This window comes from Meleagris gallopavo, chromosome 1, assembly GCF_905368555.1.
Source record: "Meleagris gallopavo chromosome 1, MGAL_WU_HG_1.1, whole genome shotgun sequence".
Taxonomy (NCBI): domain Eukaryota; kingdom Metazoa; phylum Chordata; class Aves; order Galliformes; family Phasianidae; genus Meleagris; species Meleagris gallopavo.
Genome location: NC_139404.1, coordinates 30398925 through 30422434, shown reverse-complemented (window position 1 = coordinate 30422434; position 23510 = coordinate 30398925). Strand labels below are relative to the sequence as shown.

At 36.5% G+C, this 23510-nt stretch overlaps 1 protein-coding gene across 5 annotated transcripts in view; it reads right to left on the bottom strand.

Annotated features, from left to right (window-relative positions):
• Positions 1-23510, bottom strand: part of ARID2 (AT-rich interaction domain 2) — a 107896-nt gene that overhangs the window by 38997 nt on the left and 45389 nt on the right. For all 5 annotated transcript variants that reach the window (XM_085219924.1, XM_085219908.1, XM_085219916.1 and 2 more), the window contains 3 exons: positions 6698-6831; positions 5670-5888; positions 2851-2918 (listed from right to left, as the gene is read on the bottom strand). In XM_085219924.1, coding sequence (XP_085076050.1) covers positions 2851-2918; positions 5670-5888; positions 6698-6831 — 421 coding nt within the window. The remainder of the gene's footprint in view (positions 1-2850; positions 2919-5669; positions 5889-6697; positions 6832-23510) is intronic.

Here is a 23510-nt window from a genome sequence, read left to right as displayed (position 1 = left end):
AAAATGAAGTGGTTATATATAGAAAAGAGAAAACAGAGCAGCAGCAATAAAACATTGAACACACAGATATTTCTATTTGCTCCTAAAATGTTGTCTAAGGAAAAAGATGGATAAAATTTAATCTTTTTTTGAACTGTATTTAAAAAACCCTAATATTATTAAGAGAACAAAAGCTAAAGTTTATTTTAAGCAAATGCTAATTTGTTCTAAAAGCCATTTGAGGAATTTTTAATACATAATTCTATAATTACGCAAACACACAAAGATGTTGACGTGCAGAAACTAAAACCTCTTCTACAATCCAAAGTTTGGTGTTTATGTTTATATATTATAATAATAATAAGAGGCACCTTAAGAAAAAAGTTAATTCAGTAATTGTAGCTACACAGATGACACATGAAATGTTCTAAGCATCAGGTCACTTGTATTTTGTACAAGTTCCATTTGAAAAGTTATTTTCAGCTGAGTTCAGTTTTTTGGTTTTTGTGTTTTGGTTTTTTGGTTTTTTGTTGTTTTGTTTTTTTTTTTTTTTTATAAAATGGACATACCAACACTTAAATTAACATTCATTTACCAACAACAGAAATTATCAATTTCTCTATGAATCCTGAATTTAACCCCAACAATAATTTTCACAAGTTTCAAGACTTCCAGAACTTCTCTGAAAAACAAAACCAAAAACCCAGACTCCAACAAATGAAAAAACCTCTGATGTCTGAGGGTAACGCTTACAAGCTCAACAGAATTTCTATCAAATTAATCCCAATTAGCTTGGAATTTATACATTTGAGAAACAGCTCTTTCCCCCTACTTTCTATTCATCTCCACTCTTTCTATGTTCATGCTATCACAATGCTTTTAATTCATAGTTTTGCACTTTTCCTCTCTAAGAATTCTTTTTTGTTTTCTAACAAAATCCTAAACTGCTGCCATTGCAGTAGAGAAACATACTGGAATGATGACTACAAAACCAAATGAACTGGCAGTAAAATAGAAACAAACCAACATGAACTGTTAAAAAGGTAACGTGAACAGTGAAAGGAGGGAGCACACACTCAACAACCATTCTATTAATCTTAAAGGTATAAAAAGCAAATGCATTATATCTACCCTGCCAATCAAATATTTCCCTTCTATGTCAGGAAGTTCCCATCATGCTTTCTGTTTTCTGTTTTAATACATTCACAGCTGCAGTACAAAATAAAGGACTTTCAGCAGTGGGGTGAAACAAATGTTTAAAGTGAGATGTCATGAAAAATCCGGATCCTTGGCATTAGAGATATTTTTAGATGTGGTGGTATGTTTCTAACATGCTTTCAGAAGACTTTCACTAGAGTGATACTATACATATGTTAAATGCTCAAGAATAAACCTTGGAGAGTGTCCAAGTTTGTTGTTAGTAAATTTTACTGCAGCTACAGTGGTTCTACTTAACACTCTCGTTCAAAACATTTATCAGAACCATCTGCCTTTATCTGCCACAATTACTTAAATTTATATAATTAATGAACATATATTAAATTAGAATTCCACGTGGTTTTAAATGTTTACAGATCTAAATGTAGTACTTGTTGCTGCTCTGGATCAGCAACAGTCTGTGACAGTTTAGGGTGAAGTCAAAACAGAAGTGCTAAGTGCTTAAAAAAAAAACACACACACACACAAAAAAAACAAAAAACAAAAACCCACAACCTAAGGTATTCCAGCATCGTCCTCAGTGGAAAAGGTAACAAATATTAAGAAGCATTATTTTCCATGTTTCTCTTCAGCACACTTAAACCATGTTTTCAAGTTCATACACTAACGAAAACTAAAGCTTACCTTTTTTCTTTTGTTAACTTTATTTAGGAAATAATTCTTAGGGAATCTATTCACTGACATTTCAGCAATATTTATCATTTAACTAACCCTTTGGTAGTCCAACTTTTCCCAAAATTCAGTTACATAAAAATGAAACAGAAGACAAATGGAAAGAGCTCCTAACAAATATTTCTTTATATAAAAGACATTGGCAAGACATTTAAATACATGAAAAGATTAAGAAATTGAGCAGAAAACTGTCTCCCAACCTGTAAATAACTCAGCAGCTCACTTATTCATATTTTCATGCAATAAAAGCCATAAACTAGCACAGCACACTTTCTTCTACTTCAGTCACACAAATTTTCACCTGAAATTCTGTCTAAGGAAGTTGCTGTGTATCGCAGTAAATACACTGAAATGTCAAATCTCTTTCAACTACAGTACATTGCAGGCTCTCATTCACCTCAAAATGTTCATCTAGAATAAGGAGCAAGCATTTACATAAAGCAACTTCTCTTATATTTTTAACCTCATTTCATTACTAATGCAGCACATCGTGCCCTCTAGTGGAAAGATAAAAATGTCTTGTGCAAAAACACTAACTGAAACAAGCACACGTTCCTAACTGAATTAAATTTGCCTTATCTTCTTGTGTTATTGTTCCTATTTTCACAATTCAGAATGTTGTTTGTTTCTGTTGTTTGTTTTTTTTACTGATCACAGCAGTTTTAAATATTACCTTTTTTTTTTCTGCTAAATATGTTGGATAGTTTTTCTCTTCACACGTTAGCTCTTAAGAATTGAAACTTGGAACTTCTTTATCCATTTACCTGCGCCTACCTTCTCTAACCACTTTTCTTCCTGCTTATCCCAACATTTTATGACAACTGTGACTTAGTGTTTTACTATATTTAAATGAAAGGAATGAAGTTGAGTAATTCAAGATACATATCCTGGTACATCTTTTTTTTTTTTTTTTTTTTTTTTTTTAAAGGATTTGAGACCCACCATATGCAGTTTAAAATAATTTAATATTCTTAAAATTACCTTAACAAAATCTCTATCAGTTTTCTCCTTCCATTCTTCTCCAAATACAGCAGAAAACGATCCTAAAGCTTTAAGCATAAAAAGCAGAATTCAGTAAGCAAACAAACAAACAAAAGATATTTGAACATTTTAACTTTTTTGCTAATCCACAAACCAAATAAAGATTCAACAACACTACAAGCTATTCTAGCATCTCATTTTCCTTCAAAGAATCCTGTACTAAATCGGATAAACCTCCTGAAATTTCTCCAGTGATTTAATTAACTTCTACTGCAGTTTTATAGTTTAAACAGAGAATAACCAGAGGAATTGACTGCTTTATGAATTCCAAAATAAATAAATAAAAACCATGGGAAAATTCTCCTTAGCTCTTTTAAAGAAGACAAGTGTTCAGTTTTCAGCCTCACATGAACAACTATTTTCCATGTACCCAGCATAAGCTGTAAACACTATTTCAGTAGTCAAGCAAATTCCCACAACTGTTTTCTGAAAAGCAGAAGAGTAGCACTGATAGTTTGACAGCACTCAGCTGAAAGGCAGTATTTAACCAGGAAGCCTAATCAGTGCTCTTGGATGTTTCATGGAGTCAGTACCAAAGATTTTCTAACCATCACCGCTTGCAAGCAGCAGATAAGATTCAGTCTCTGTAAAACTAAGCTTTGTCTTGCAATATTCTGTAATAAACTAATGGCAAGTAATGCCACACTTTTTATTTATTTATTTATTTTACATTGTGGTTTGCAATGTTTCAATACTTTGAGCAAAATATAACAGATCTCATTTCCAAGTCTTATTTCAGCTTCTACAGAACCCAAACCAGGGCTTTATGCAGCATTTCATAGTGTAGATATTACATAAACATCTCAAGCCTCTGGGACTGTCCTACTACATACAATATAACTGTCATCTCAAACTACTGAAGGGTCAGAGAAGGAGCTGAAAACATAATTTTCTTGCTACCTAGAAACACTGCGTTATAAATATTATTATCATTCTTAACACCCTAATTATAGACAAGCCAAGTCTAAAACCCACATTCACTTCAAATAAAATTAATCAGCTATCATTTACACCTGAAATTACTGACAGTATTTTCATAGTTTGCTATTACAGATTTTGTTTCATCACATAACTTGACAATTTACCTTTAATATTTATAACATACAAGCTTCATGCTTAGAAGTACGTAAACATCACCTTTCGTTTCCCCAGTTTGTCTTAAGCAGTCTGCCTAATGCTGCTGGGACACTCAGAAGATGTAATCTCTAGAGGCATCAGGTAAAATAAAAATGAAGCTTTCTCCACAGGTAAAGAAAAGAGTAAGCCTCATTCTATGCTTGCCACTACTCATGACTACTGTCACTCAAATATTTTTCAATGTAAGCAGTAGAAGCACAGCCAGCTATGGACAAGCCTGTGCTCGGATTCAAATGTAAGAACTTGAGAAAATGCTGCCTACCTTTGCAAAGTCCAAGAAATTGTGGAATAATAATACAAAATTATTATCAATTCCTAAATCCATAAAAGTTCCATCAGAGGAACAATGAGTGACGGCAAACTCAAATCTAGAGAGGAAGCATCCTTGGAACTATTAATGTGGAGGACTAAGTTTCATTTTTCTTAGAAAGTTCCTGTAATTGGGCTAGATGAAGATACTGACAGACCAGTATCTAATTGATCTGAGCTGAACTGAAAGGCAGAGGCACAAGTCAGAAACATAAGGGAGAAGTCAGAAAACACTAATGCAGTACTGAGGGGGGAAAAAAAAAAGCTACAGATCATTATGTAAAACTGTTCATGATATTAAAAGAAAAAAAAAAAAAAAAACCAAAAATCAGAATACAGTGTCTAACATGGATTCTTCCCCATAATTTTAAAACTGAGTCTCTGACAAACCATGTTTGTGCTTACATGTGCAAAGCATATTTGCACTCAACAGATACATACGATCATCTGTAGTAACAGACAAACATATTTAGCTAAAAACATTCCTTTCATCTATTTACTATGGTAAAAAAAGAAAATAGTTACATAAAAACAGTAAGTACTTCCTCCCCATCATTATGAGATAGGAGATACACTTTTATGATTTTAGGATGGTTTAGGGTAACCTTTTTTTTTCCCTTCTTCTTTTCTCCTTTCTACCCCCTTCTCTGACAGAAAGACAGATGAGCAATTAACAAGGAACAACTTGTCATGGAAGCCACACTGAAGATTTTGAACAGAAGAATTTTTTTCACATATTTTTTGTATATTGAGGGAATAGACTATCTTTAAAAACTGAAGTGTTAATACATTAACTATCTCTTATCCTTTGAGATTTGTTTTCTGAATTCACTACACTTGAATATGAAGTGCCAGGATAAGACCTTGGTGGGTCAGTTTTAAGAGCACTTCTTTTTTAGTTTTTAATTTGTGATTGTCACTAGGAAAGAATTATGAAAAATCAGCACTGTCCTATGAATTCAGAAGAAAGCAGTAATGCAGTACAATCCAATGCTGCAAATATGAGCTGCACCAATAAAAGGCTAATTCTCACTTTTCTTCAAATTGTTAAATAACACTGTTTCAAATTATCTAACTTAAAAAGAGTACTTGTAATGCTTCAAGTCTGATAAAAACAAGAATTGAGAAAGAGGTATAAAAAAAACAAAACAAAACAAAAAAACCTAGGTATATTAAAAGAAAGAACAGGTATATTAAAAAAGAACATGTATATTCCAGGGTAACAAAGTACAAACAATTCCATTACTAAGGGTTGTGATAAAAAGCAGTAAACAGGTATTGACTTTTCTGTTGCAAAAATGTCACATACTTACTGTCATCAAATACCCCAGCATTAGCAAGCAGTAACGTGATGATTTTAGGGTCCTTTTCAAGCTGCATGACATGCTTGCTTTCATTTGAAAGAAGAGTACATACATTAATTGCAAAATCCACTTCATTTGGGAGTCCAGATAACAGTGAAAGCACCAATTTATTATAATCATTTGGTGAGTTAAAGTCCATAGACAGCCCATAGCTTTGACGAAGGTAATCTAAATAAGAAAAAAAATTAAAACAATGTTTTCATAGCTAAACTGATTAATATTCAAATCATATTTTGCCCAATTTTTTTGAGTGATATTTTTTAAAAATATTGTACTTCTAAAGTATTGCTTTTACAGTATTCAACTGATTTGCCCCATTTCCTTTGAATTTTGAAGATGTGTTACCTAATTGTGCACCATTCTAGTTAGATATTAATGCCTCCAGAAACTCCAGAACGCAATATTGCAGTGTGATCTTTCAAAGAAAAGCTTTGAAAATGTAAACTTTAATTAAAGCAGAATAGAATTGTAATATAATATGAAGGTGCTTTCTATGCAACAAATTACCCACCCATTCCAGAGCCCATGAGATTTATTGCTTTTTTCTGTTTGTTTGTTTGTTTTCCGACAGTGACACTTTAGTCTATAATTTACAATGAAGTTGATTCAGGTTTCTTACGCATGAGCTTTATTCTTCAGACTTTAAAGCTTAAATAATCCTATGCTCAACCCAGATATTTGGCTTTCCAGAGAAATGACTGAATCAATGGAAACAAAATCTGTGAATTTTCACGGTATGTTGTGTTTCAAGACAAATAACTTTAGTCTTGCTAATTAAAAGAAGAAATATTTGGAAAGAAGTGTAATGGCTTACAGATTCTCATTCCATTGTGACTCACAGTGGAAAGCTTTTTGATGCATTAAATAAAGAACCCACAGATTTGATGATTTTAATATAAATATATTTATACACTATTACTGTAGCTTGTTCTAAAATACATGGAAAAAAAGTTAAAAAACAAATCTCAAAAATTTACCTGACACACTGTGTTGCTGGTAGTTATAGGAAGTTGGGATTGCACCAATGGGAAGTTGTGGCTTTGGATTGCCTGGTTGTACCTCCTCATCCTCCTCCCCAAAATGATGGACTTTTTCATACTTTTCTAGATAACTGGAATAAAATAAAATAAAATAAAATAAAAAGATTTTGAATATGTGTAACTAATCATTCTTATCTCTCAAGAACTGAACTGCCAAAGGAAACAAACTACGCAAACATGGAGATATACTGCAAATGGAAGTCAAATGGTATAGAACAAAGTCATACTCAGACTGACAATAGATGATACAAAAAATGCAGGTATGAGACAGTTTGGCTTTAGATATTAAATATCTTCATAAACCTCAGCAATAACTCATAACTAAACCACAGAATTACAGAACTGGAGGGGTTGGAAGGGACCTCTAGATATCATTGAGTCCAACCCCTCTGCAAAGCAGACTCCCTATAGCAGGCTGCAAAGGTGGGCATCCAGGTGGGTCTTCAGTATCTCCAGAGAAGAATCCATAACCTCCCTGGGCAGCCTGTTCCAGTGCTCCATCACCATCACTGCGAAGAAGTTCTTTCACATATTGGTGCAGAACTTCCAATGCTCCATTTTATGGCCGTTCACCCTTGTCCTGTCCCAACCAACCACTGAAAGAAGGTTGACCATGTCTTTTTGGATCCCACACTTAATTAAGATATTTATAAAGATTAATAAGATCACCCGAGTCTTCTTTTCTCAGGGCTGAACAGACCAGTACAACCCATTGAGTTTTCTTGTGACTAAACCCATTTTTGCAAAGTCAGTTTTTACTTTGCTACCCTAAGTAATTATTCCGTACAGTTTACCAATACCCTTACTGAGGTTAAGCCCAGAAAAACAGCTCCTTCCTTTCTTCTGACCTAAAGAAAAACAATGTACCAAATTCTATCTATTACACAAGATGAAGAGAGTTAAGATTTACTGCAGGCAGTGATTCAAGGTCAGAAACTGAGCCGCAGCTGCGACTAATGACTATTAGAAATCCCTTTAAATCCTTTCAGAAAAACGCTGATATACTTTACAGTGATAGATTATCCCAGAGAGGTCTGCAAGCACAGAAGCTACGTATACATCAAAAATCAAATAGCTAACCAGCTCAGTAAATTAATTATCTCAACTTATTTATTCTAGCATTATAAAACGTAACTTTCCGAACTTACAACATTCCAAAATATAAAGACAGCATGACCACAGTGGCCTTCATTTTACAGACATGTAGCTATGACGTCTCTAATGAAATTATTCCAAAGTTGCCTACATTTGGAAGCTTTCAACTTGTTGAAAAACAACATCAAGCCAATTAAATTGTACTCAAAATACTACGTAATCAGGAGATCATTCAAAACTTTTATCTTCCCGTTTGTATATACTAAAAATATTTAACATCTTAGAAGAAAAAAAAGCTTTTGATATAATTACTGTCAGTAGACACTGAAGCCACTAATTTATGGTGAATCAGAACGATTTTAAGCGTTTATTTAAAGAAAACAGTATTATTGATGACCTTCAGGGAATATTCTGTGCACATTATTATTTCATTAAATGAAGCATCAGTTTCATAACCATGCTCTTAACATGTTAGCAAATTCCAGAAGGAAGAAGAAAATTTCAGAGTTAGTAAGTTTTATATATATATATAGTATTATATATATATATATATACATAGTGTATATATATCACTGTACCCCACGCAAACATGATTTGAGTTTCACTGGTGCTTACGATATTCAAAGCATATGTATGTTATCCTCATGTGAACCACTGCTACATTGCCCTCTGTTAAAAAGTCAGCTTCACTGCACAATTATTTGTTTTTAGGGATTCAACAAAATAGAAATTGCATTTAGATACAGTTGTTTTTTCCTTTAAGCTAGAAATGATCATTTATGCTACTTAAAATCCCATTTAAAATCTCAAAAAAAACACACTCCTACAAAAAGTAAGTTGTTTACAACATTTTAAAACTTACAAGTCAACATTTCTCTTCCCAAAGGTTTTTAAATCCTATTTCTTTTTCACTTACTTCTTTCCCTACTCATCCCACTTCTTTCCCTTCTCTTAAATCTGAAATCCAAAGATTAAGATCAAATGCAATTCATAGGATCTCTATGGCAAAGGGCAATCATAAGCAGATGATACTACTCCAAACAAACTGAAAAAAAATAGTTCATCTACACCTAAATTTTATTTTTGTTATAATAAAATGGTCATTTGGAGAGCCTAAAAACTAAGTAATTACATTACTATGAGAACTTCTTAATCATTTTATGAAAATTTTTAATAAAAGCAGTTAACGAGTAGTACTTATGTATGCACAAATTACTTTAAACTGAAGCACTTTGAGGCTGGGGTCCAAAATGGCAATGCTCAATGCCATTGCAACTGAACAGCAAATAAGCCAAGCAACCAGAACAGTGCAACCATTCCTTAACTGCCTCCCATGATACGAGCCAGCAGGCCAGCAAGGGTGTGTATAGCTGTGGGGGGCCCTTTTTTGCATCCCCGTAGGGAAATCTGCATCCTCTGCTCCTGTTTCTTCTCTGATTGTCTATATACCAATGCACACAGCATGAGGAATAAACAAAAAGAATTAGTATGCAGTCACAGGGCTATGATCTCACTGCCATCACAGAGACATGGCTGGGACAACTTGCAAGACTGGAATGCTGTTATGGATGGCTATGTACTTTTTAGGAAAGATAGATCAGCAAGTCGTGGCAGTGAAGTTGCTCTTTATGTGAGAGAGCAGTTGGAATGTATCAGGCCCTGCCTAGGAAAGGATGAACAAGTGGAAAGCGTATGGGTGAGATTAAGGGCCAGGCAAAGAGGGGTAGCACAGTGTGGGTGTTTACTACCAGCTGCCTGATCAGGAGGAGGAAGCTGATGAGGCTTCCCACACACAGCTGAAAATAGCCTCATGATGACAGGCACCAGTTCTCATGGGAGACTTCAATCACCCTGATATTTTCTGGAGAAGCAATGCTGCCAGGCACATGTAGTCCAGAAGGTTCCTACAGTGTGTTTATGATAAATTTCTGATGCAGGAGGTGCAGGAGCCAACAAGGAGAGGCACGCTGTGGGAACCTGTTCTTACGAAGTACTGGTTAGGAATGTGAATGAAGACTGGAGCAGTCTTGGATGCAGCAAACATGAGACAGTGGAGTTCAGGATCTAACATAGAAGAAACTGGGCTTCAGGAGAACCGTGACTTCTTCAAAAGACCTACTTGGATATATCCCATGGGTGAGAGTGCTTTAAGTGGGCTCAGGAGAGCTGTTTGACATTCAAACATCACTACTTCCAAGACTGGTGCATCCCAGAGAGTAAGAAATCAGGCAAAGGTGCGAGGAGATCCATGTGGATGAGTAAGGAGCTCATGGAAAAACTCAGAAGAAAAAAAAAAAAAAAAAAACTACGGAATGTGGAAATGGAGTCTGGGCACTTGAGTAGAGTACAGAAATGCTGTCAGGGTATGCAGGGATGCCACAAGGAAAGCTAAGGCCCACCTGAAATTGAATCTGGTGAGGGAAGTCAAGGACAACAATAATGGCTTTTTAAAATGCGTCAATAGCAAAAGAAAGACTGGGGAAAATGCAGGTCCACTGCTGACTGAGGTGGGTGTCCTTGTAACTGAGGACACTGAGAAGGCAATGCCTTCTTTGCTTCAGTCAGTTTAAAAATAGTGAAGTGAATAAAGACACACTGTGCAACGTAACTGATAAAACACATGAAGCATAGCCAAACTTTCAAGTGTTGTCAGAAATGGTGCATAACGTAATTTTATGAGTCCCATGACATCATGTGCTCTAAAGCATATCTGCACTGGTTTCTCAACATTCAACATGTAGCAATCCTAAGACAGACACAAAAATGTTTCCTGGAATCAAACGCTCATCTCCAATTCCGAAAGCTCAATAACCACAATTTTAAATCATCTGAAATGTACCTTACTCCCTCAGTGACAGAAGCATCCATTTAAAGCTCTTACTATATCAATCTATGTACTGGACAGCATCTCTTCCCTTTTCTGATCATCCTGAAGCCAGAAATATTTTAGGTAACTGTGAACAAACACCAAAATATGCCTGTGGCTTATGGATTCTGACAGGCTAAATTCCTACCTGTATGCATTAGTGGTTGGTACTTTAAGATAGATTCTTCTAAATTCAGGAGAAAGAGCACAGCTCTGCAGGATCCTGAACTATGCGCAAAGCTAAAAACTCTCAGGATCACAGTATTTTCAATTTACTGTGGCCCAAAATGGACCTTGAGAAGAGTTTTAAATACCGTTCACCACAAAGATCTAGCTGGAGAAGACTCCAAACTGTTCAGTACGTCACTGGGTCCATCATCATTACCACCACTGTGCTCTGACTGAAGGAGTTTGTATTTTAACTGAAGTAGCCAACACTGAAAGATAATTTCTCTTGTATTTACACTTACACAAATGAATGCTTTGTCTTGTACTCCTCTGAGATCATCAAAAGCTACTGAAATCAAGGAAAAGACATACCAAAGAAAGATACAGGCTTCACAAAGTCCTGAACCAGATTAATCAAATCCATGAATAATTCTAACCCATTTAATCTGAAACTATATACAAATATATATAAAATAATCTAAAGAAGTAACTCAATGGTCTGCATGACTTTCTTTCCTGACCACCCCATTGCCACTCCTTAAGTGAGAACTTTTAGCAAATCAAGAGAATTCTAGGTTGGTTTTCTGCTAGTTTATCAAAGTGAGCAAGGGTCAGATGAACATTAGTACTGAAGCAGGGGAAATACAGGCATACATGGCTGAACATGTGCACGTGCCATTTCACCAATGGCAGAAGCTAGACTGCCTTACCTTGTCTAATGGGACGCCAGGAGTGCTGTGGCTGGATCTAATTTCCTCATACCTTTTGGCCCAAGCCAAAGCTTGAGCTTAGCATAAAGCACTTTCATTGCTGAAAGAAAGATTTCCTAAGAATACTTAATAAAAGCAAATAAAAATCCCTACAGAGAAAACACATACAGTTCTCAAAATACAGTATGTTCACAATCACCTTTGTTTGGACTTGTCCATTCTGTCAAGAATGAATAGCTATTTAAGCTTTAAAAAAAAAAAGAAGCCTGTATTCCAGAATAATCCACTTTGTTCCATGTTTTAAAATACAAATACTGAACCTTATGCTTTTTATTAAACCCATGTCCCAGCAGAGCTGAGCAATATGAACATCCTTGATATACTCCTCTGTTAATACCTCCTTTATTAAAATGTGTAAATGCAGTTCTGTCAAACACAGGCATTCTGAAATTTTAAAGATCTTGTCCCCTTTTCCCCTCTGAAAGCAAATAACAACACTGTTTCCAACTCTACTGGACTAACATTTTTGGGGGATTTAGAAAAGTCTTATGGGTGTGTATAAATTAAAAGACCTTTGCAAACTAAAATCATCTTTCTTTTTTTATGTATGTGTGTTAACAACTCTCACAATGTTATCATGTCTTATTTCACAGGAAAACAGGATTCAAATCAACCTGAAGAGATGATGTACTTTTTCCCTAAGCCTAAGCATGCACCAACTTCACCCTCAAAAACTCTCAGCTCCTCTAGCTCTCATTCAGTTTACTGAAGTTCCACATCTTCGAAGAACATTCTCTCTTTCCTAATATACCCCAACCTCATCTAAGTGAACTGAGGAAAAAGAAACCCACAAAGGCTAAAATGTTGGGGTTTTTTTGCCCTACCACAAGTGAAAAAAACTTACGTTACACCTATCACATACTCATCCATGTTAACATCATGCTAGTTTACAGGGAGGACATTTTACTATTTATGAATCCATGGAGTTTAACAACACTGTATTACTGAATTTCAGCTATAATAACCAAACCATAATAGCCTGACTTTGTATGATTCCTTAATGCTACATGAGTACTGACTGTTTACAGACAACTGCACAGACCTCAATCTTTCAAACCCTCCTTTTGTTTACTGCAGAAAGAATGACCTGGAATTTTAGCGTAGAGGAGAAGCTTTGTAAATTAGCTTATTAAATGAGCTTTACTAGTCTTAAATACTAATCTTAACAATCTGGCATACAGCTACAGTACAAACAGCAGAATACTTACCGTAAAGACAGGTCTTGCTTTTAAAATGTAAAACATTTAAGTACAATAAAATGAGCTTTTCTATTACTGAAAAACAGCTGTGCAAAAGCCCACAAATTATGATCAGGTATTTACAAAAGGCTAATGCCATGTTTCAGAACAACCTACATCTGTATCTACGGACCAGAAATGCACACTTTAATCTGATTTTAGAGACTTTTAGTCAGAAAAGCTTCCTTAATTTGGCAAAGTCTCAGGTATACGTATCAACAACATAGGTCTCGATCTTCTCATCCTCTCTTCTTTTAATTTCAATGCCAATGAATGATTAGGCTTGAAAGATGCAGCTAATATGTACAAAAATGAACTAAAGCAACGAAATAGAGGAAGGACCAGAAGGAAATGACTAATAAAACAAGCATTTTATATAGGGTATAAAATTTTCATTGGCATCTGAGATGAAAACAAAGTACTACAATGAAGGATTGCTGATAATGGAATAATGATGAGATCTGGCTTCTGTACACATACCAAAAGGCTTCATCCTGCTACTGCATGGCATCTTACATTGACATTAGCCCAGCGAACGCATGACCTAAAATATTCAAGAAACTGAATCGCAATTTCAATTTACAACCCACTACCTCCTGCCAGCTTGGATTATGTCTCTATTCTGACAGATTTCACATAGAAAAAATAAAAAATAAAAAAATCTGGTGAACATCCAGATCTACAGGATATGCAAAGTACTTAATGTGGAAAATACACAGGCAACCAAAGACCTGTGGAGGATGGCTAATTTTAAAGGGCAGGTCATTTCAATGTTTTCTGAAAACCTGGTTCCTCTAAGGATCCAAAGAGTTGGAAATCAAAAGATAACATTATCTGGAAAATCAAATTCATGTATTACATGTTGTGTTCCTGTGACAGAACTCCATTTTGTTTCATCCCAGTCCATGAAAAAATAAAATTAAAAATTAAAAAAAGAAGTTGCTTCAAGATTGTTTTCAGATATTTGGAAACAAAAATACAAAGAATTCTGCACTACAGCTAATGGCATGCAGAATTTGCTATCAACAGTAGTCTTGAATGGGCTTACAGAATGCAGCAAACTCTCAAGCTGTGGTTTGTAGTGACTTTTGAATCTGCTTCTTGTAAAATTGGAGAATCTGAATAAAAAAGCATCTAGACAAAGATTACTATGGCCTCTGAGTGAAAACTTACGAGTCCTCCACACGCTTGCTTAGTATTTGTCAATTTTATGTATTGCTACAAAGTGCCTGGCTTATTTGGATATTTCACTCCCTGTATTGGGGCACGATCAATTTGCCGTGCATGACAATAGCAAAGATGGCATCAACTATTACAGTCCAACAGTCAATTCATTAGCTCCACATTCAGCTAAAGGAGAAGCAGGTGCCATTCTCCACCAGAGATCTCTCCCAAGTCTTTCCTAATTAGTTTGTGGTGCTAGTTATAGGTTGCAACATTCAGTACACGTCGTGAAGGCTTGGTGCCACACTCCAGATAGAAATGTCTGCTTAGAACCTAATGAGTCTGCTGCATCAAGTCATGTCTAACATACTCATTTCATGGAAGTTCCTTCATAAAACTCGTCAGAGTTAAGCAAAGTAGTTCCTAGAAATGCTTAATTCAACACTACTCTTCAAGGCTCTGCTCAAGCTTTTAGCACACACCACCAAGCTACCTCACACTTGATTCCATATCTAGGAGAGTTTTGTCACTGACATCATCAATCTTTTCAGAATTTTCTCCTTTGATTGCAACAGTACCAGGAATTCCAACCCAAGTTACAAGCTAGCAACTGAATCCTTCAAAATACTGTTTGTGTATTTTCCAATTTCATGTTGTACCAACTGAGAAACGGAGTATCTGACACACAAAGCAGCACCCAGCAAACTATTCCTTATACAGCAGTTCTCAGAAAGTATTCAGTTGATGCAAAGTTTGTTGTGAGTACCTAGTAAGACTTGCTGACGAATCAAGACCTTCACACTGTATTTGGCCAGCTAACCAACTGAATAGCAAACTCCAGCATTCGTGCTTTTCAAACATCTGGCCTGCTGCTCTCCCAGCTGGCAGCAGCACGCTGTTCCCCGCTCTGTTCCCATGCAGCCCCATGTGACTGCACGTATCACATCGTGCCCGGAGTTCCAGCTCCAGCCTCTGCCCAACACCCCTCCTGTATGTGCTGGGCCAACTGTGAGCAAACTGGGAAAGCCCCATTCCCATGAAAGGGAGTCTCAGACTTTCCAACAGATCCACATGTAAACAGAGATTGCATGCACCGGCATTTAAATGTGCTAACAATGTTTTGTAACACAGGTTATGTAAGATTACGTGACAGATGGTCCAATTTCTGCTTCACTTGAAATCTGGTTAAGAAATTTGTGTCCTATCAAGAAGCCTTTGCGGACAGAAGAAAACCATATACACGTCTTGATGAACTTCTGCATGTGCTAAGGAAGGATGGATTATCTGTTGTTACAAAAAGACGGGTAGAATTCATGAGCAATCTAGAAAGTTTCATCTTATTAGACATTACAATAACAGGAAAAAGGCAACATGTAATGCTCTGAAGTTTAAAACAAAAAACAAACGAATGTCAACTTTGGTGACATTTCAAGTCACCGAAAATATGTTCTTAATATCTATGGGAACAGCAAGAAGAAAGAAATTAAGATACTATTTTATGGTTTAACACTAATAATGCTCTAACTTAGGAGGAATCATGGAATCACAGAAACACCGAGGTTGGAAAAGACCTACAAGATTATCCAGTCCAACCATCCACATATCACCAATAGTTCTCACTAAACCATGACCCTCAACACAAAATCCAAATGTTCCTTGAACACCTCCAGGATCGGTGGCTCCACCACCTCCATGGGCAGCCCATTCCAGTGCCTGACCACTCTTTCAGAGAAGTAGTAAGATGATAAGAAGGAAGATGATAAACAATCTATGTCAACTAGATGAGTGTATGCAGGAGTGCAAATTCAAGAGATGAGGGCAGATGGGGTTGGAAGGGAATAAAACAAAATAGAAAACCTGCCTCTGCAGAAACTGCATTACCAGGACTTCCAACAGATTCCAGACAAACACTACAGAACTGACAGCAAGAGAAGATGATTTTGAATGCCTCAAAGTTAAGAGGAAGTCTGTGCTGCTGAAGAAGTACAAAAATAAAAGGCAAAAGCTTCATTCACCATGAAGTCCTGTTGGCCAAGCTAGCAGCTGAAGGCAAAAATCAGATCCCTTGCTGCTTCTACATTCCTTTAACTCTTCTTAAATCCTGCCATGCCTGCCATGCAAGCTGGCAGGAGGACTGCATGGGAAAGCATCCACACATCCAGTGGACAAAGTCTTCACAATTAAGCAACTACCTTTTGGTCGACTCCACTGTAACTAGCACCAAAATGTATCCAGCACTCACTTTTTTTGAAATCCTTCACTTCCAGGTTTGCTTTCATTTTTATAGATACTTAAATTAATCCGAGTCTCCTTGTGAACCAGTGCTGCAGTCCACAGTTACCTTGCAGGAGTAACTCTTCTACTGCATTCTCACTGCTTGGCAAAAAGTATTCTAACCCAGCAACACCTCTTATTGCTTCAGCAGTTGTTTTGCTAGAGCTGACAGGCTTCACATCCAGGAATATCTGAGCTGTGCCATTGTTAATAGGATAAATTCTCCAGTCTACTTCTGGGAATTAACTTTCCAACAAAGGCCTACTCATCTTACTAATTTTATAGTCATTCTGTTGCCTCCTAGGATGACAGCTCATCAAGCCTGTCAAGTGTGACAGTAGTCTGGGTTTAGTCTTTAAGCAAAACCTCAGGATCCTCGAGATTTTTGCTATGTCCATAATACACTCACAAATTCTAGAAAAACCCAAGTTCCCCTTATTTCGAAAAACAATCAATCTGCAGCACTAAGATTTACTGACAGTGCCTGAATCTAAATGGTAAAGATGCACTATTATGAATGGTACCACACGGTAGGAATCACTACGAGAAATGATAACTAAAGCATCAAGACGTGCACAAAGCAGGTCATAGCAACACAGTGTCACCCCACACCCCTCATCTCTTTTCAGGTAACCACGGACTGACTGGCAGCTGCACGGAGAATGGCCTGAAATCTTCAATGCCACCATGCTGAGGAAGTCTCTGCAACCGTTTGCAGTATTCCTGTATTCAGTGCAGCTGTGGCAGGAATATAAGAGGTTACTGCCATGCTAAAGATATACTGTAATACAATAATAATAGATTCAACTCAATCTAGCTTACTATACAGCATTAGTTATACACAGCGTGCCTTATAAGCCAGCATGGAATGTAAAAACTTGTGTTCAGTGAACACTATTTAGGTCACTAAGTCATGTGTCAAAGGAAACACAAAAACAGAAGCTGGCTATATACATGCCTTCTTTCATAGTCACATCCTAGGATAGGGTAGTGTTTTGACTACAACCTCTACTTTTATCTACTACATGTATTCAAAGAGGAAATATCCTTTTTAAATATACATATAAAGAATACATATCATGAATTAAAAAAAAAAATTACAACAGCAATGATCATTCCTACACAGTGCAATAACTGCAATCAGTCATTTGAATACTGAAGCTAAAGATCTAATACGTATTTTGAGCTGCTGACAAAAGTTAAAAACAAAATACATTTAACATCCAGTGGATTTTGACCATGGCCACTTAGGAAACAATGAAGTTTCATAATTATTTCCAGAGCTGAACAACTATGTCCATAAACACATTTTAATACAAATACATGTTTATGTTCTTAACGCAGATGGTGTACAAACACATGCAACTTTCTGAATGGTGAAAATAACATTGACTGGAAGCCGTATTGACTGTATAAAGCTATGTAGATAATATAGAAGTATTTAATTAACTAAAGAAAGAGAATTGTATGCAGTATAAACAGCCATAAATCCATTTGCCAATTGCTACTCGTGTCTATTATTTAACTACTATGAAATTTAATTAGAAGAAAATATTTTTGCTTTTGTCACCCCCTCAGTGCAAAAGAAAGAGAAAGAAATGATGCATATTACAACAGTACAACTCATTACATTCTGTCAGCACCTTGTCTGAAGGGTTGTTCTTATGAAGGGAAGATTTCTGTGGTAAGTCAGTCTCAACTTTTCCCCAAAATTTAGGATACGATTTCCTTGTTGCCTTTAGTTCAGAGTTTCAATACCTAATATGAAAATGATAGATGGTATTTGCACAACTAAACTAAGAAGCATTCTCAACCTCGTTTTCTCATTCTCATTTTTCCCCTGTGTCAGGAATAGGTGCCTAACTTTCTGCCTGCTAGCCTATAGATAATGCTGCACAGAAATAAGACCCTGGAAGGATTTACCCTACCAACGATGTCCAGTTCTCTGAGCTTCTCTCAATCCATTATAAATAACACTGACACCTTTAGTACAGATGGTAATAAGTACTCTTTATTTATTTGCATGCGTTTCCCAACATTTAGGAATATTGCACATTTTTGAAACTGCAGTGAAGACAAAAATACTTGTTCCATGATGTAAAACACTACAAGAAAAAAAAAAAAGGTATTAGAGGTATTGCTTCATGTTGTATATTTCAAAATAAGGGTGCCAACTTAAATGTTAGTTCTTCTTTGAACCCAAAACACCTAAGCAGTTTCTAGAACGAGACTTCCAAGTCCAAACTACTTGCTCCATGGCCAAAGGAGCATCGTAAGCACTGGAAAGTGATCCTTTCTTCCCAGTCCTTTCTCTGCTCTCCCTCTCTTTACTCTGTGCTACATACAGGCACTACTTTGAAAGAGGTGCAGACAGGTGTGCAGTAGGAAGCCAACTAACTGGGAGGAGTCTATACAAGGGAATAGCAAACGGGATATACAAATCTCACAAAAACAGCCATCTAGGAAAAGGTGTTCTGGATTCCCAGCAGCTGTTCCATCCACCAAAGTAAAGGTTTCCACACTATTTCTCCCTGCCTATGCAGCAGATACTGAGTAAATCATGAGACACAGAACAAAAAAAAAATGAGTTTACTGATTTCTGCTGTGCACAGGCAATTTCTAAATTTAATGAATCTACATGTCTATATAAAATACATTACTACACCAATTTTTCTGTAACTTCATTGTTAGAATCTGCACATACTCAGTGTTGCACTCCTCCACCTACATCTTATCAATCGTATTTCTTCTGCAATTAAATCCGTTCACAATTTCTCACATGCAGGCCACATTATCAAAGCAAATGTACTAGCTCACATTTCTATTTATGCTGTTAATCAAACAAAAATATGAAAATTAATTAATTCTTGAACATTATACCACAGCTGCATCAAATATTCATTAAAAAAAATAAGAGCAGAATAAAAAAAATCTGATTAAGAAAATCCTAGTGGGATTCTGCCAATGGGAACACAAATACTTTAAGTTCTATGTGAAGAGGAAAAAGCTGTCTGGGGAGTGAGTCCCTTCTTTACCTCACAATCTTAGCAGAAATTAGTTTGTAAGAAAGAATGCAATCTGGCCTACAGAAAAACATTCAGCTTGAAAATATCTGCATGTTTGAAACACAAACACATCCAGACTGAAACTAAAACAACAATGACTAATTTTAAGATCTTTTGATCAAGAAGCACCAACATACTGCTACAGGGCTCGTTAAGCATCCCAGCATATTCTGAGAACACAGCCATGTACAAATTGAGAAATGATGATAAAGAGGTAACATATTGATTTAGCTGGCTAAACGCGTAAAAGCTCCACATCTATACTAAAATAAACAATGCTGTGAGAGTTCCCGTGCATGGAAATGAGCTGCCTGTATTGTGAAATTGTTAGAGAAGGGCCTGAAACAACTTTTCCAGGCCAACTAGCTTTCTCTCTAACACTTGAAGGCAACCATTCCCAGAAGTAAATTTGGATATAGCTACTCTGGTTTTAGGGCTAGGAGTATGGACACGAACCATTTCACGTCAACTAGCCTCCTGCTTAATTAATTCACTAATAAGCGGTGTTTATAGGGGGTAAACACAGAATGCTGCAGGGGCAGCCTCTGACAATACGAAGTGGGGAAGCTGAAAGACAGATGAAGTGTTACTCCTTAGTAGATTCCAAAGTTGTCAGTGACATAATGAACATGAAGAATTTATAAGCATTTGTGCTTTGGCTTGTACAACTGCAAAGAAATTAGAACATATCCAAGCATAAAAGGGAAAGAACAAAAGGATGTGATGAAAACAGATAAAGCCCAGAGACAGACACCCTGTTGGGAAGTATCTGTCTGAGGCATTCAAGATTATCAGGCAAATTTCTTTCAGGCAAAAAGAAATTTTGAATATTTTTATTTAAAAACAAACAACAGAAATCTTACTTTTGTCTACCAGAACAGCATTCTCATTGAGTAATTTGAAGCATGTGGTAAAAATACTCAAACTGTAAACTGAGTAGATGGAGACTGAGAATGTGTTAAGAGCACTAGAAGATAAATTGTTATCTTTTACAGGAAGGCTAAAAAATAGAATACAGTATTAATAGCATTCAAATATTAAGTATTAGAAATGGTACTGAGTCCCTGCTGGTGGTCTGGGGTTTAGAGGAGATAAGACCTGATCCTCCACTGTGGATTGACCAGGCTTTTCATATCAAGTAAATCCAGTACAGCTTATCATATTCCTATTATTCTGAATGGAAATAATGTGTGGGAAAAGCTCTGCAATTAACATATTGCATACCTTTTTAAGAGGCTGAGAGAAGGTAAACTGAGACTGAAAAAAGTTCAGTAAAAGTTCAGTTGGAAACCAGAAATTCACCTAAGTACAGATCTCAATTAAGTAATAAATAAGTATGCATTTTTTAATTTAGTAATCTAAATGTTACCTCTCGCCCTCCCAAGTCTTTTCACTACACTGTACACAGCTGATAAATAGCACTAAATGCTACACACACTGCCACATACGCTCCAGTAATGAAATCAGAACACATTGTGTATGTAGTTCAGATGTATCAGTGGTGAACAATTTTCTTCTAGCATTTAAAAATATATACCTATTCCTGAACATTCAATTATAATGAAAATTATAATGTAACTAAAGCTACCAGCTTAAACATAGTCCTTCCTTGACCCAGACTTCCTCAGCAGATGTGACAGTTTCCTGATGTGGATGGCTCAAAGGTAAATGGCCTTTCTCAATGCCTTGGACTTCTTAGCAGCATTCAGTATCATAGAATCACAGAATGACCTGGGTTGAAAAGGACCACAATGATCATCTAGTTTCAACCCCCCTACTATGTGCAGAGTTGCCAACCACCAGACCAGGCTGCCCAGAGCCACATCCAGCCTGGCTTTGAATGCCTCCAGGGATGGGGCATCCACAACCTCCTTGGGCAACCTGTTCCAGTGCGTCACCACCCTGTGTGAAAAACTTCCTCCTAATATCTAATCTAAAAGGCCAGTAGTGCTGACCTTTAGACAGTCAAATCTTTGGTATGAGAAATTGGCTCAAAAAATGCTTTCAAGAAGGAGGATCCATGGCTAGCTGCCAGGAAACCATGCCTCTGACTCTACTCTCATTTCTGGGATCTTTTGGGCTTATGCTCCATCCACTTACAGACACAGGTACACTTAAGATGACATGGACTGAAGCACTGGCACACACACACAGGACATGTCCCTACTTCCTCATCATCACACATTTCCACTTTTGTTCTTTTTTGTCATTGCATTGTCTTTATAACACAAGAACATCTAATAGATAATACACCCTGCTGAAACTAAAATGAAGTTTCATGGCATGCTGGTAGGCAGAGGGAAGCCCTGCAAGTAATTATTTTTTTACCAAGAAGTTCTGTATGCAGAACTAATCACGTAGCGTGCAGATTAAAAGCTCTCCTGCTTTCTTGACTGTGCTGACCTCCACATGTATCTGAACAATGCTGTGCATCTTCTCTTATCAGCAAGGAACGGCTCTCTATTATTCACTCATAATGACCTAAAGCTCAAGACATGCCTATCGACCCTTCAGGCTAGTGCAACTTTCTTCCCAGAGATAAAATCAGCTGTACAAACGAACAAACTTTCTCGAAGATAATTTAAAACAAGAAATGAGGAACATATCTGAGAATATTCTGCACATCTGTAACACTGCGCCTTCCAATTGCTGAGGAAAACAACTAAATCCTTCAGTAGTAAAACACGTGTTAATCCAGCAATAACATCCAATCCCCAGAAAGAAGGAAGCGCATACACCACTGCGTGCTTTAAAAACAACCTGTAAGTGATCAGATATTGTACTCTGATGACAGCACTATTTCTAGAACTTAAGCTGAAGATCAAGGAAACTGAAACACCTTCCGAAAATTCAGCCGTTTACATTTTTTGTCTGCTATATATGAGAAACGTGAAACCTACCCAGCAACAAAAGAAATCGAGGGCAAGTGCTTTTCCTGTTTCCTTTTTTGCCTTTTCTAAGAATCTCTCCAATACTGAGTTCTCCCTTCCCACATTTCCTTCTCCGAAGTAACAGCCAATTCCTCTTTGTCAACTCAATTTTTCATTTCTTTTTCCCCACTTTCTGTAGGTACAGCCTGGAGCAGTGGATATTTCCAGCACCTGCAGTGTGCCACTGCAGCTATTTCTGTCATGTTCACAAGGATACGAACACCTACATGAAACCAGCCCAGGTCTTGTTCACCTCCATCCCCCTCCAAAAAATATCAGAAAAGTTAGGAGCAAAAAAAACTTTCCAGTGCCGCTTTTTTAAGGACTCGGGAACACAAAATCTGATTTACATTTTTAACTGCTTTAATGAAAATGAAATTCTGAATGAGCTCATTTTCGTTTCCCATCTGTTCTAGGGGTTAATAATAATGCCCGTGAGTACAAGAACAGAATGCTTAGAAGTGTAAATACGCAGTAATTGCAATTAAATCAACACAGTCAGTTTAGGTTTTCATTTAAACAAAAATTGCTTCAAGATAACTAAGATCAAGACTTGACGTAATATTTATACGGCCCATTTCAGAAAAAGCATGTCATTTGTAGATCAAATATCACAATATCTAACATGCTGAGGTACGTTAGATACAGGTCTCTCCCACTCAGGTATTTTACACAGTCAGAAATGGCACAACACAAGAATTCAAGTGTTCTCAACATCTTGTGACAATTTCCTAGTGGAAGTAAAACCGAACACATTCATTGCCTACTAAGAGTGGGTTTTCTTTTCTTTGACATCTTCTGCTTGTTCCCCCAACAAGTAACCTGAAGTTAAACACCACAGCAGCTGTTAGATAACAAACTTCTCAACTCCACTTATAATGTTTCATAGTAAAGCAGTACTACAATTAATTCAGTACATCAGTACTCCCTGCCTGTTCCCAAGCATGCAATCACTTTTCTGAGGCAGAAGTGGAAGGAGAATGAGTGCAACATGACATGACTAAGTTCTAAAATGACCCATTCAAGAAACGTAAATGTACTTCAAGCTGAAAAAATATTCCCCAAAGAAACACTTCATATTATTATTTTTAAAGTATGAATAACAACACAATAAAACATTGCTAACGAAAACAGAATCAAAGAGATGCATTCCCCCAAATAAGAACAACTCCACACAACT